The sequence below is a fragment of the Hypanus sabinus genome, unplaced genomic scaffold, assembly GCF_030144855.1.
Source record: "Hypanus sabinus isolate sHypSab1 unplaced genomic scaffold, sHypSab1.hap1 scaffold_915, whole genome shotgun sequence".
In the NCBI taxonomy this organism is placed as follows: Eukaryota; Metazoa; Chordata; class Chondrichthyes; order Myliobatiformes; family Dasyatidae; genus Hypanus; species Hypanus sabinus.
In genome coordinates, this window is record NW_026781768.1 from 13,856 (window position 1) to 28,828 (window position 14,973).

At 47.3% G+C, this 14,973-nt stretch overlaps 1 protein-coding gene across 1 annotated transcript; it reads right to left on the minus strand.

The window, feature by feature from the left end:
* Positions 1-393: 393 nt before the first annotated feature.
* On the minus strand, positions 394-9,182 carry LOC132390471 (NACHT, LRR and PYD domains-containing protein 3-like). The gene is made up of 6 exons (XM_059963082.1): positions 8,758-9,182; positions 2,221-2,307; positions 1,895-2,065; positions 1,569-1,739; positions 1,246-1,413; positions 394-1,083 (listed from the first exon to the last, which is right to left on the minus strand). Exons 1-6 carry the CDS (start codon positions 9,129-9,131, stop codon positions 996-998), a joined length of 1,059 nt encoding a protein of 352 aa, XP_059819065.1. The 5' UTR covers positions 9,132-9,182; the 3' UTR covers positions 394-995.
* Positions 9,183-14,973: the final 5,791 nt, after the last annotated feature.

The following is a 14,973-nucleotide window of genomic DNA, read 5'->3' on the forward strand; positions in this document are numbered from 1 at the left end:
GGCAGGAAAAATGTTCCCGATGTTGGGGGAGTCCAGAACCAAAGGCCACAGTTTAAGAATAAGGGGTTGGCCATTTAGAACGGAGTTGAGGGAAAACTTTTTCACTCAGGGAGTGATGGATATGTGGAATACTCTGCCTCAGAAGGCAGTGGAGGACAATTCTCTGAATGCTTTCAGGAAAGAGTTAGATGGAGCTCTTAAAGATAGCGGAGCCCAGGGAATGGGCTTTGGTGGAGATGAGATCCTGGGCTCGTAGACTCTGCTTGTCCGACCTCCCTCAGCCTGGAGCTGAGACGCTACTGTGTCAGTGTGAGGAGCTCCGACCCACTGTGGCAGTGCACAGGGTCTGGAGGGCAACAGAAACCTCAAATAAAACTCGAGTCCGACACAAGACAGGAAGATTCAGTGGTTTATTGATTTTTTATGAGATATATCAATGAAACAATGTGTGAGCTGCTAACGTGCGGGAATAAATGATCTGCTCACAGTCACACACAATTAACTGACCGGCGATAAGGAGTGACCGGTTGAATAATCAGTCCTGTTTCTCACCGTCACTCTGCATCGGGGAACCGATGATTATAAAATCACACTTCGGGGCCGTGTCCGGGATCGCTGCAGATCCAGGGTCACTGCCGAGGGATTTGTCCATTTAACATCATTATATCGGCCAGGCTGCCGAATGCACCGTCCTCAGCAAAGGGGGCAAAAGGATTCTCTCCCGGGATCATACCCCCCCCCACCCCGGGACACCGGTGTCCCAGACTGAGCCCCGGACCCCCGGGCTCTTCCTGTCTGGGTAATTCCCCGGGGTGCCACGTGGGGAGTCTCGTACACGCACTTCCGGCGGAAGCTGCCCCGCCGGTTCCGTTAAAACCGTTGGGAATCAGCCCCGGCGCGCGGCCGTTAAAGTTAAGGCGGGTAGTTAAAGGGGAGGGCGGGGAGTCGGCCAAATGTCCCCAAGCCGCGGGGGGGGGGGGTGGTGGGGGAGATGTTCACACGGTCACTCTCAGTCCCGGTCTGGGTTCCTGTAGAGATCTCAGTTCCTTACCCCACGTCTCGCTGAACCGATTCTCCCGCAGCCTGAAACAGATGGGAGAATAAAGATGAAATAAACAGATCACACAAGTGTCAGTAACAGTGGACCGGGGTTAATGTTTCAACAATACTCACAGACAAATATCACCAGAGAACCCGCGGATCCGCTGATATTTTATCACATTGAACATTAACACAAACACTCACTCGATCCACTCCAGTCTCGGGAGGGTCAGTATGAGGCGGCGGAGAGCGGGGATAGATCGGTCTGTCAGAGAGTTTGATGTCAGGCTCAGCTCCATTAGTGATGGGTTTGTACTGAGAGCGGAGGAGAGATCCTCGGCACCAGAATCTGTGAGACCGACACGGAGCAGCCTGGAGATGAGAGAGAGTGAGGGTGAAGGACACAGAGAGACAGGAGACGGTACAAATCCCCAGTGTTTATCAGTAACACAATTACTGATCACATTAATGTTCAGTGTCAGACACCCAGTGACTGTAAACACAATCTCCCACAGTCTGGTACTTACCCCAGTCTCTGTATTTTACACTCCGGGTTCCTCAAAGCCGCAGACACCAGTTTCACTCCTGAATCCCCCAGTTTATTATCACTCAGGTTCAGCTCGGTCAGTGATGGGTTTGTACTGAGAGCAGAGACAAGATCCTCGGCACCAGAATCTGTGAGACCGACATCCCTCAGCCTGGAGATGAGAGAGAGTGAGGGTGAAGGACACAGAGAAACAGGAGACGGTACAAATCCCCAGTGTTTATCAGTAACACAATTACTGATCACATTAATGTTCAGTGTCAGACACCCAGTGACTGTAAACACAATCTCCCACAGTCTGGTACTTACCCCAGTTTCTGTATTTTACACTCCGGGTCCCTCAGAACCGCAGACACCAGGTTCACTCGTGAATCACCCAGTTTATTAAAACTCAGGTCCAGATCCGTCAGGGATGGGTTTGTACTGAGAGCGGAGACGAGATCCTCGGCACCAGAATCTGTGAGACCGACATCCCTCAGCCTGGAGATCAAAGAGAATAAGGGTGAAGGAAACAGAGAGACAGGAGACAGTACAAATCCCCAGTGTTTACCAGTAACACAATTACTGATCACATTAATGTTCAGTGTCAGACACCCAGTGACTGTAAACACAATCTCCCACAGTCTGGTACTTACCCCAGTCTCTGTATTTTACACTCCGGGTTCCTCAGAGCCGCAGACACCAGTTTCACTCCTGAATCTCCCAGTTTATTATTGTTCAGTCTAAACACAAACGGACAAATTGATGAACATAGTGATTAACACCGTGCGTCTGAGGGCATTTCTCTCACCCGGATATTTCAGGAAACATTAAACCCTTTATTAATTCACTGATCGTAGTTCCCATCACTGTCAATGTCCCTCACTGCCCAGCTCCAATGAATTCACCGAATGTCAGTAATTTCGTCTGTCGGTGTGACCCTGTAAATTCCACATATTCTCTCTCATTCCCTAATGGTTAGAAAAGTGTGTGAAGGGGAGAAAGTCAAACAGTGAGGAAGATTTGAGAATCAGGAAATGTCGATGGGAGATGGAGGAAGAGACATCACCTAAGGTAAAGGATGGAAAGACACAGAAGGAAGCGGATGTGGAAGAAAGATCCCAGTAGAGGAGGGGGATGGGGAGAGAGATCCCACAGGAGGAAGGGGGATGGGGTCGAGAGATCCCACAGGAGGAAGGGGGATGGGTCAGAGAGAACCCACAGGAGGAAGCGGGATGGGGGAAGAGAGATCCCACAGCAGGAATGGGGAGAGAGATCCCACAGGAGGAAGGGGGATGGGTCAGAGAGATCCCACAGGAGGAAGCGGGATGTGGGAGAGAGATCCCACAGGAGGAATGGGAAGAGAGATCCCACAGGAAGAAGGGGGATAGGGGAGAGAGATCACACAGGAGGAAGAGGGATTGGGAAGAGAGATCCCACAGGAGGAAGGGGATGGTGGAGAGAGATCCCACAGGAGGAAGGGGGATGGCGATCCCACCAGAGGAAGGGGGATGGTGGCGAGAGATCCCACAGGAGGAAGGGGGATGGGGCAGAGAGATCCCACAGGAGGAAGGGGATGGTGGAGAGAGATCCCACAGGAGGAAGGGGGATGGCGATCCCACCAGAGGAAGGGGGATGGTGGCGAGAGATCCCACAGGAGGAAGGGGAATTGGGAATAGAGATCCCATAGGAGGAAGTGGGATGGGGAAGAGAGATCCCACAGGAGGAAGGGGGATGGGGGAGAGAGATCCCATAGGAGGAAGGGGGAGTGGGAACAGAGAGCCCAGAGAATGAATGGGGTATGGGAAAGTGAGATCCCACAGGTGGATTGCTACCCGTGCCACGTGCTAGTGAGGCTAGAAATAATGCAGCTCAATACGTGGCTGAGGGGATGGTGCATGAGGGACGGGTTCATGTTTCTGGACAATTGGGCTTTCTTCCAGGGGAGGTGGGACCAGTTCGAATTGGGCAGTTTGCACCTGAACTGGGGGGGGGGGACTAACTTTCTTGCCGTTATGTTAGCAACTTCTCCTCCGTGGGTTTTAAACAAGGTTGCAGGGGGAGGGCGCAGAGTATTACAGCAGATAGTGATGTGGAGGGGGATAATGGTCATGCGAGGACTGCCTGTATAGACAGATATCAATGGCTTGTACGTGATAGAAATGTTCTCAGGTGCATCTATTTCAATGCAAGAAGTATTGTGTGTAAGGCAGATGAGTTTAGGGCGTGGATTGGCACATGATGATTTCGACATTATTGCTATTAGTAAGACTTTGTTTGCTGGAGGGGCAGGACTGGCAGCTTCATGTTCCGAGGTTACGTTGTTTCAGACGTGATAGAGGGGGAGGGATGAAAGGGGGAGGAGTGGCATTACTAGTCAGGGGAATCTCACAGCTGTGCATAGACGGGACAGCCCGGAGGGCTCGTCTACAGAGGCCGTATGGGTGGAGCTGAGGAACGGGAAAGATGTGACCACAGTAATAGGTATTATTATATACGATCCAATAGTCAGAGAAAGGAGCTTTAGAAGGGGCTGAGAAGAGCAAGAATGGGGCATGAGAAGGCCTCAGTGAGTAGGGTAAAGGAAAACCCCGAGGCTTTCTTCAATTATGTGAAGAACAAAAGGATGACAGGAGTGATGGTAGGACCGATTAGAGATAAAAGTGGGAAGATGTGCCTGGAGGCTGTGGAAGTGAGCGAGGACCTCAATGAATACTTCTCTTCGGTATTCACCACTGAGAGGGAACTTGATGACGGTGAGGACAATATGAGTGAGGTTGATGTTCTGGAGCATGTTGATATTAAGGGAGAGGAGGTGTTGGAGTTGTTAGGACGAATAAGTCCCCGGGACCTTTCGGCTGCTCCACGAAGCAAGGGAAGAGATTGCTGAACCTCTGGCTAGGATCTTTATGTTCTTGTTGTCCACGGGAATAGTACGGGAGGATAGGAGGGAGGAGAACACTGTTCCCTGGTTCAAAAAAGATAGTAGGGATGGTCCAGGTAATTATAGATCAGTGAGCCATACATCTGTGGTGTGAAAGCTGTTGGAAAAGATTCTTAGAGATAGGATCTATGGGCATTTAGAGAATCATGGTCTGATCAGGGACAGTCAGCATGGCTTTGTGAAGGGCAGATCGTGCCTAACAAGCCAGATAGAGTTCTTTGAGGAGGTGACCAGGCATATAGATGAGGGTCGTGCAGTGGATGTGATCTTCAAGGATTTTAGTAAGCATTTGACAAGGTTCCACACGGTAGGCTTATTCAGAAAGTCAGAAGGCATTGGATCCAGGGAAGATTGGCAAGTTGGATTAAGAATTGGCTTGCCTGCAGAAGGCAGATGGTCATGGTGGAGTTAGAACATTCAGATTGGAGGGTTGTGGCTAGTGGTATCCCGTAAGGATTTGTTCTGCGAGCTCTACTTTTTGTGATTTTTATTAACGACCTGGATGTGGGGGTAGAAGGGTGGGTTGGCAAGTTTGCAGATGACACAAAGGTTGGTGGTGTTGTAGATAGTGTAGAGGATTGTCGAAGATTGCAGAGAGAAATTGATACGGTGCACAAGTGGGCTGATAAGTGGCAGATGGAGTTCAAACCGGAGAAGTGTGAGGTGGTACACTTTGGAAGGACAAACTCCAAAGCAGAGTACAAAGTAAATGGCAATTTAGTTGGTAGTGTGGAGGAGCAGAGGGATCAGGGGATACATTTCCACAGAGCCCTGAAAGTTCCCTCACAGGTAGATAGGGTAGTTAAGAAAGCTTATGGGGTGTTAGCTTTCATAAGTCAAGGGATAGAGTTTAAGAGACGCGATGTAATGATGCAGCTCTATAAAACTCTAGTTAGGCCACACTTGGGAGTACTGTGTCCAGTTCTGGTCACCTCGCTATAGGAAGGATGTGGAAGCAATGGAAAGGGTACAGAGGAAATTTCCCAGGATGCTGCCTGGTTTAGAGAGTATGGATTATGATCAGAGATTAAGGGAGCTAGAGCTTTACTCTTTGGAGAGAAGGAGGATGAGAGGAGACATGATAGAGGTGTACAAGATAAGAGGAATAGACAGAGTAGACAGCCAGTGCCTCTTCCCCAGGGCACCACTGCTCAGTACAAGAGGACATGGCTTTAAGGTAAGGGGAGGTAAGTTCAAGGGGAATATTAGAGGAAGGTTTTTCACTCAGAGAGTGGTTGGTGCGTGGAATTCACTGCCTGATTCAGTTGTGGAGGCAGATACACTAGTGAAGATTAAGAGACAACTAGACAGGCATATGGAGTAATTTAAAGTGGGGGTTTATATCGCAGGCAGAGTTTGAGGGTCGGCACAACATTGTGGGCCGAAGCGCCTGGAATGTGCTGTACTATTCATTGTTTTATGGAACATGTAGAGATTAAAGAGGAGTAGGTGCTTACTGCCTTACAGCAAATAAAGGTTAATAAATCCCCCAGGCCTGACATGATATTTTCTTTGACCTTGAGAGAGACTAGTGTAGAAGTTGCAGGGGTCCTGGCAGAAATATTTAAAATGTATTTTGCCACAAGTCCGGTGCCGGAGGATTGGAAGGTAGCTCATGTTGTTCCGTTGTTTGAAAATGGCTCCAAAAGTACACCAGGTAATTACAGGCCAGTGAGCCTGACATCGGTATTAGGTAAATTATTGGAAGGTGTTCTGAGAGATCGGATATACAAGGATTTGGACAACCAAGGGCTGACTAAAGATAGTCAGCGTGGCTTTGTTCATGGCAGATCGTGTTTAATGAATCCTGTAGTGTTTTTCGAGGAGGTTACCAAGAATGCACATGAAGGAAAGGCTGTGGATGTTGTCTACATGAACTTTAATAAGGCTTTTGACAAGGTCCCACATGAGAGGTTAGTTCAGAAGGTTCAGACAGTAGGTATCCATGGAGAGTTTGTAGATTGGATTCGAAATTGGCTGTGTGTGAGAAGACAGAGAGTGGTAGTGGATGATTGCTTCTCAGTCTGGAGGCCTGTGACTAGTGGTGTGTCTCAGGGATCTGTGCTGGGACCATTGTTGTTTGTTGTCTATATCAATGATCTAGATAATAGTGTGATAGATTGGATCAGCATGTTTGCTGATGACATTAAGTTTTTAGGTGTTGTGGACAGCGAGGAAGGCTTTCAAAGCATGCAGAGGGATCTGGACCAACTGGCAAAATGGGCTAGAAAATGGCAGATGGAATTTAATGCAGACATTTGTAGGACAAATCAAGGTAGGACATACACAGTAAATGGTAGGGCACTGAGGAGTGTGCAGGAAGAAAGGGATCTGGGAGTTCAGATACATAATTCCCTGAAAGTGGCATCACTGGGAGACAGGGTTGTAAAGAAGGCTTTTGGCATCCTGTCATTAATAAATCAAAGTTGAGTTTAGGAGGTGGAATATTATCGTGAGGTTGTATAAAACATTGGTGAGGCCAAATTTGGAATATAGTGTGTGGTTCTGATCACCTAACTATAGGACAGATATCAGTAAGACAGAAAGTGTGCGGTAAAGATCTGCGAGGATGTTGCCGGCTCTTCAGGAGTTGAGTTACAAGGAAGGATTGAACAGGTTAGGACTTTATTCCTTGGAGCGCAGAAGAATGAGGGGAGATTCGATAGAAGTTTACAGAATTACGAGGGGTATAGACAGGGTAGATATGATTGGGCTCTTTCCACACAGATTAGGAGAGATAAATTACAAAAGGACTTTGCTTCAGGGTGAAAGGGGAAAGGTTTAAGGGGAACGTCCTCACTCAGAGATTTGTGAGTGTGTGGAACGAGCTGCAATCTGATGTGGAAAATGCGGACACACTCTTAAGTTTTAAGAATAAATCTGATAGCTGCATGGATGGGAGAGGTCTGGAGGGCGATGGACTGGGTGCAGGTCAATGGGACTAGCGGAATAAAGTTTTGGCACAGAGCAGAAGGGCCGAATGGCTTGTTTTCTATGCTGTAGTGTTCTATGATTTTGCGATTCTATGAAGGAATATGGGGAGGTCAGTTCCCACAGGAAGAAGGGGGATAGGGAAGAGAGATCCCACAGGAGGAAGGGGGATGGGGTAGAGAGATCCGACTGGAGGAAGGGGAATGGGGAGGAGAGATCCAACAGGAGGGAGGGGGATGTTGAAGTGAGATCCCACATGAGGAAGGGGGATGTGGTAGAGAGATCCCACAGGATGAAAAGGGAATGGGACGGGATACCACTGAATGGAAGGGAATGGGGAAGAGAGATCCCACATGAAGGGGGATGGGGAAGAGAGATCCAAAAGAGGAAGGGGAATGGGGAGGAGAGATCCAACAGGAGGGAGGGGGATGGTGAAGTGAGATCCCACAGGAGGATGGGGGTTTGCGAAGAGAGATCCCATAGGAGGATGGGGGATGGGGAAAAGAGATCTGACAGGAGGAAGTGGAGATGGGAAGGGATACCACTGGAGGGAAGGGAATGGGGAAGACAGAACCCACAGGAGGAAAGGGAATAGGGAAGAACGGTCCCGCAAGAAGGGGGTTGGGGAAAAGACATTTCACTGGAGGATGAGGAAAGGGTAATAGAGAGCCCACAGGAGGAATGGGGATGGGGACGAGATCCCTAAGAATCGAAGGGGGATTGGGATGAGAGGTCCCACAGGGTAAACGATAATCCTACAAGACGAGAGGATGCAGAAAATGTTTGTACGTGTGTGTTGGGTCTGAACAGAGACCCAGAGGAGATGCGGTCTCTCTCTCTCTCTCTGTATCTGGTAGTGAGCAAAGTCACACTCTATCAAGGGCAAGTGGAGGACAATCTCGCAATGGTATTTCTTCCTTCTCACTGGGACAGTCTGCAGACGGTCTCTTGTCCCTCACCGGGAAGGGGATGTGAATCTCTGACCCACCTCCTGCAGTCAGTGTCGGCCTGGGTGTCAGTAACAGTGAGAAGGAACATTGTCAATGGACGTGTCACAGGCAGCAGGAAACACGGCCATTCCTGTGATTTACTACCATTAAACCAATGGTCGTTGTTCACTGATCTGATGAAGTCTCCAACATCCCTTCACAAGGAACCACAGAACCCTCCTGTCCTTGGGGAATTACTGACCGATCCCCTGGGCATTTGTCACAATTCTTCACAATCTGATTTATCACAGTTTAACACAAATCTCTTTACATTGAAATGACACAATAGAACAGTTTCACAGTTCCGAGTGAGAGATAAATCAAGTTACCTCAACTCCTGGCACTTGCGCAGCCCGGGTCCCAGCCGCTGGATTCCTTCACACTGAATGTGGCAGTTCCCCAGGTCGAGGTGTTTTATTGTATCACAGAGTCCGATGACATGAGACAGGACCGCGCAGTCAATCGGGGTCAGTGTCATTCCGCTGAATGAAAGTGTTTCCACAGATCCCAGTGTTTCCTGAGCCAGTCCACGATTCTGAGACTCAAACAGGTAGTGCAATGTGTTCAGGAGTCTCCTTTTACCAGCTTTACTCTCCATGTTTCCACTCTGGCGTTTAACCTCCTCCTTCACCCAGTCAATCACCCGGCAGGTTGTTTCATTAGGAAACGGACCCAGAAACTCCTCCAGGCTCCGAGCTGTCATTGGGGAGGAGAGACCAGCAACAAAACGGAGAAATACCTCAAATCGCCCATCTGTCGTGTTCTGGGAATCAGTGAGTAATTTCAGGAAATCCCCGGGATGTGGATTCAGGAATTGCGCGACTGCAGCTACAAACTCTTGGATGGTGAGGTGTGGGAATGTGTACACCACGCTCTGGGCAGAATCCTCTCTCTCCAAAAGCTCCACCAGGAACCCAGACAGGAACTGGGAAGGCTGCAGACTGTAGTTGACCAAATCTCCATCTGTAAACACAATCTTCTTCTCGGACACTCCACTGAAGGCCATCTGACCAACACTGAGTAACACATCACGGGGTCTCTCAATCTCACGGCCGTGGTTTTTCAGGATGTTGTAAATATGGTAGGAGTACAGTTGGGTGATGGTCTTGGGAACTCGCTGTGGGTCCCTGACTCTTCCTGTGAAGAAGGGGCCCAGTGCCAGAGCGAGGATCCAGCAGTAGGAGGGGTTGTAGCTCATGGTGTACAGGATCTCGTTCTCCTTCACATAATTGAAAACAGCTTCCGCCACCGTCTGATCTTCAAAATACCTCATGAAATATTCCTTCCGTTCCTCATCAACAAATCCCAAGATTTCAGCCCATACAGCTATTTCCGCCTTTTCCAATAAATGTAACGCAGTGGGGCGGGTGGTCACCAGCACTGAACACCCTGGGAGCAGCTTGCCCTGGATTAAACTGTACACAATGTCCGACACTTCACACCACCACTCGGGATCTGGGCACTGGTGCTTGGGATCTGTATCTCTCCGACTGTCCGCAAAATCGATTTTGTGTTTGAATTCATCTAAACCATCGAATATAAACAATAATCCCTTTGGGTTCTTCCAGACTTGTCTCAGGATATTCCCAAAGTAAGGATACTGATCCAGAATCAGTTCCCTCAGGTTTATTCTACAATTAATGGTGTTTAAATCTCGGAATTTGAAACTGAAGACAAACTGGAACTGTTGGTATATTTTCCCCATGGCCCAGTCATAAACAATCTTTTGTACCATCGTTGTTTTCCCGATCCCCGGGACTCCGGCCACTGCTGCTGAACTCCCAGATTTGGATTTACTCCGGGAAAAGCTGCTGTGGAATAACTGATCAGTATGGATTTTTTCCAGCTGACTGCGGAGTTGTTTCTCTCTATAATCCTCATGGTCTCTGCCTCTTGCCAGCAGCTCATGTTCCACCAGTGTCCGATCTCGAACAGTAGAAATGACCGTGAGCTCAGCGTATCGATCAGCCAGCTGGAAAACCTTCACCTTCTCCGTCATCAGGATCGTGTTCACTCTCAGTGTTTCAGTTCGTGTCCGCAGAGTCTCCTTGTGTTTCTGTTGAACATCTTCCATGGGAACAGAGAACATATTCAAAACGTTAAACGGCTCATCTGATTAAGAACTTTATAACGGTATTTCAGCATTCAGTGTTTGAGATTACATGAATAAATTCAATGCTTCCATGGATATTAGGACAGAAAGTAAAATTCTGTTCACAGGCAAGGAATTGACAGCAATGGGTGTCCCTGAAAATGTCCAATCCTTATGTTCTGGTTCTGGTTATTTGTGAAGGTGAACATTCCCCTGATTGCACTTTCTGAGGATGCTTAAACAAGCATCACTCCCCACTAACCTCTTAACTACATTCTACAGAGGCGTGGTTGAGAGTGTGCTGACCTTTTGCATCACAACCTGGTACTCCAGCTGCAGTGCTGCCGACAGAAAGCCTTGCAGGGGGTGGCTAGGGGAGCGGAGAAGGTTATTGGGGTATCCCTACCTTCTTCCAAGACCTCTTTCAACGTCGATGCCTCCAGAAGACATGGTACATCATCAAAGACCCCTCACACCCTCTCCATGAACTCTTTGTTCTTCTGCCATCAGGTAAACGTTGCAGGAGCATCAAAACTAAAACCACAAGGCTACTAAACAGTTTCCTCCCACAGGCAGTCAGGCTGCTGAATAGCTGCTCTATCTGACTCTGCTTTGGACTCTTATAACTTGCACCGGACACTTATAACTTGATTTAAAGCGACATGTGGCTGTTGTGTTTTATTATTTATTGTCGGGTTTATTATTTAGTGTTGCGTTTGTTATGTTATAATTGCACTGCGGTTGGAATGACAATAAAGTTTATAAATCTTGAATATCCTATTGCAATCCTGACTGCACCTCCATTTACAACAACATTTCACTATATTTAAGGCATTGTTTGCATCATTAACAGACAATGTTAATGTTGATCTGGTGTGGAACTATGGAGAGTAGGACACTGCATTTTGGCCAATCTGCACACTGGGGAGTCAGAGGTGTCCACTGCTCTTGCAACAGAACAGGAGCAGTATACGCGGGAAATACTCAAGTCGGGCAGCGTCTGGGGGAGAATCACAGTGAAGTTGCGGATCGATAACCCATCGGAATGACAGGAATGAAAATGGGTAGTTTTCAATCGCAGTGATGGAGGATTGGTGGAAAGAAGGAATCTGTGTTAATGGAAGAAGCCACAAGCGTCTGTCTCAGTGATGTACATCGTGTCTGTGGGAGAGGGTGGTAAAGTCTTGGCAACTGGTACTCATCAGTCTTGCTGTGGGGGTATGGGGCTCTGTCTTAGGAGGCCTCCGTCTGTCAGAGTCGACCATGGATGTCCTGCCCCTGCAAGCCGGGACACTCCGATATGGAGAGGAAGCTTCTGCCGATGTAGCAAGCTCCCTCTCTCCATGCATCTGATGTGCACAAAGGAACGACATAGACTGACACAGCGTGGCACCAGAGGTGTCGCAGGAGATGCCAGTCTGCGTTGAACACCATTTAACACTGACTCAGGGACTCCAGCTCCAGGCTTTTCCCACTGGGTTTACTCCCAACCTCTTCCCGATGCAAGGCAGTGGAGTTTTGAGATCAGAGTTTTCCTACTGCTGGGTGAGCTGATAATCACGGCCGATGAGCCCCATCTGCCCAAAGCGACTGGTTGTAAGGCACCAGTAACCCACCTCTGCCCCTTCTGCTGTCAGAAGAAACGCTTCCACCGGGATTAGTGGCTAAACCGCACGTGAAGGCCAGGAGCTGGACAGAGGCTTCTCGACACTGGGAGCATTTAATAGGTCGTGGCAGCTCATCCGCACTGTTACCCTCCCTCCCCTCCCGGTTATAACAATCTTAAGCAACCGAGGGGCGATGTATTATTGACAATGAATCGGTAAATTGGTTTATTATTGTGACATGCACCACTGTAAAATGGAAAACTTTTCTGCATGCGATCCAAATAGATCATTACATCACATCGGTGCAGTGAGGTTGTACAAGGAAAAATGGAACGGAATAGTTCAGGGAAACAGTGTTTCAGTTGCCGAGATAATGCAGTGCAGGCAGACGATAAGGTAGAAGGCCAAAGGATGATTGGGAGGTCAGCGTTGAGTTTTTTTGGGACTATGTTCCTAAACTGTAGAATTCAACACCTTAAACTACAGTACTGTGCAGAAGTCTGAGGTGTATATTAGGACTGACACATTCTGTCTTTTGTTTTCTAGTTTGCACTTTATCCCGTTGTGATGCGGTTTGAACGGCATCGTCTGGATGAAAGGTGCTTTATAAATAAGTCATTATTATTATTATTATTATTATTATTATTATTATTATTATTATTATTATTATCTTAGACTAAACTGGTAAAACTTGAGGTACAGGCATAGCCAAGCACACACATGTCTCAATTGATAGGAGATTTCAGACTATTCTCGTGGTGTATAGTGCTATGGGTTTTCGAAGATTTACACGAGTATCGCCGTGTGGGCCTAATTTATTAATACTATTCTGTAAAGCCTTTAGGATGATACCAGTTATTGATATTACGATTGGGATAAATAATACCCTGTTCGTGTTCCATTGTCTTTCATTTTGCCCTTTCAATTCAACATATTTCTGGTATTGTTTTTTACTAATTCATTTCTGTAAGTTATGTGTGTTTGGAATGGCTATATATATTTAAAAAGTTGCTTTTGCTTGTTTATCCTGTAAAATTACATCCGAACACAGATCATATATTATCCTATCTGAAATAATGATCGGACGCAGTATGATATGAAGGACACTAACTCCAAAAGTGGAAGAGGCTTGGACGTTTAGTAAATTATAGTGTTTTTCATCAGTTGTAGTTTAAGCAATGTTTTTGTGAATGTTGTCCGCCATTTTATTGTGCTTGTGCAAGTAATGAGATTCAGTTGAACTGCAGGATCTTTTAAAGTCGGATTGTTTGTAGTTTCTCTTATAATTTTCAGCATATATCGTCTTGGACCTATTGGTAATTTATTCTGTATTATTGATAACTACATTTGTCAACAACCTTGTCCTGTATTGCCACAATGAGCCCTTCTGTGTCTGGGAAGAGGTCTCCAACTCTGAGCCAGGGGCTCGACGCTTCCTTGTCGACATCTAATCGGCTCAGATCGTGTGGATGTCCTCCGTGGGGAGTCAGACTCTTCCATTGGTTAACGTTTTCTACTATTATGACAGTTTCTTCATTTTTATGGGTTATCCTTTCATTTACGGTCAGTGATGTGTACCGCTTATCGGAGTTGCATATGCGTGTATGGAGTCCTGAATCCTGCTTGCGTTATGACAGTGTGTCAATAGAGCTAATTGTGGATTTCAGAAAAGGCGAGATGAGGGAACACGACACATCAGTCCTCACAGTCCATCAGAGGGATCGGATGTGGATAGAGTGATTAACTACCAATACCTGGCAGTCAAAATCTCCGAGTATCTAACCTAGACCCAATATATCGATGCAGCTACAGAGAAGGCACAATAGTGGCTATACTTCATCAGGATTTTCCAACATCACTTGAATATTTCTACAGACGTAACTTGCAGAGCGTTGTAACTGGCTGCATCACCGTCTGGTTCATGGGGACTACTGTACAGTATGGAAATAAGGCACAAACTCATATGTGTGTATGGAGTGCTGAATCCTGCTTGCATTATGAAAGTGTGTCAATAGAGCTAATTGTGGATTTCAGAAAAGGCAAGATGAGGGAGCACGACACACCAGTCCTCACAGAGGGATCTGATGTGGAAAGAGTGAGCAATTCCAAATTCCTGGCCGTCAATATTTCCGAGTATCTAACCTGGACCCAATATATCGATGCGACTACAAAGAAGGCACAACAGTGGTTATAGTTCATCCGGAGTTACCAACATCACTCGAATATTTCTACAGATGTAACTTGCAGAGCATTGTAACTGTCTGCATCACCGTCTGGTTCACGAGGAACGGAGTAAGGCGCACACTCAACGATACAGGAGCAACTTCTCCTCTACCATGCAGTTTCCGAATGGACATTGAACTCATTGATACTGCCTCACTAATCTCTTTATAAATTTCTATTTCTGCACTTCTTATTTCGTTTAATATTTCATATAATCACACAGACATGCACAGCTATATATGTTCAACTTCCAGGCCCTGAAGCCACTTCGCTGCTCAGCCAGATCCACCGTCTGACAGGCCACATGTCTCGCATGGACAACTCCAGGTTACCGAAAGCAGTACACTACGGAGAACTCTCTCAGGGCAAGAGAGATCGTGGTGCCCCGCGCAGGAGGTACAAGGACCAAATTAAGCAGAGGCTCCCTCAGGTAAATATGGAGGTCAATGAGTCGCAGCCGCTGATCCACGGAAAAGCCAAGAATTTTGAGGAACCCAGAAGTGCGACTGCTGAAAAGAAGAGGCGATACAAGAAGATTCCAACTAACCAAGCACCTGCATCCCAGCTGTCCCTCTGTCCCAACTGCTCCCGAGTCCACAGATCCAGAATTGGCCCCTACCGTC

Excerpts from the sequence above, each read along its gene's own strand:
- LOC132390471 (XM_059963082.1), bottom strand. The coding sequence starts at position 9,131 with ATGACAGCTCGGAGCCTGGAGGAGTTTCTGGGTCCGTTTCCTAATGAA. Across the intron at positions 2,066-2,220 it reads TGTAAAATACAGAGACTGGG|GCTGAGGGATGTCGGTCTCA; the intron begins GTAAGTACCAGA and ends TTTGATCTCCAG. Across the intron at positions 1,084-1,245 it reads CCGAGACTGGAGTGGATCGA|GCTGCGGGAGAATCGGTTCA; the intron begins GTGAGTGTTTGT and ends CATCTGTTTCAG.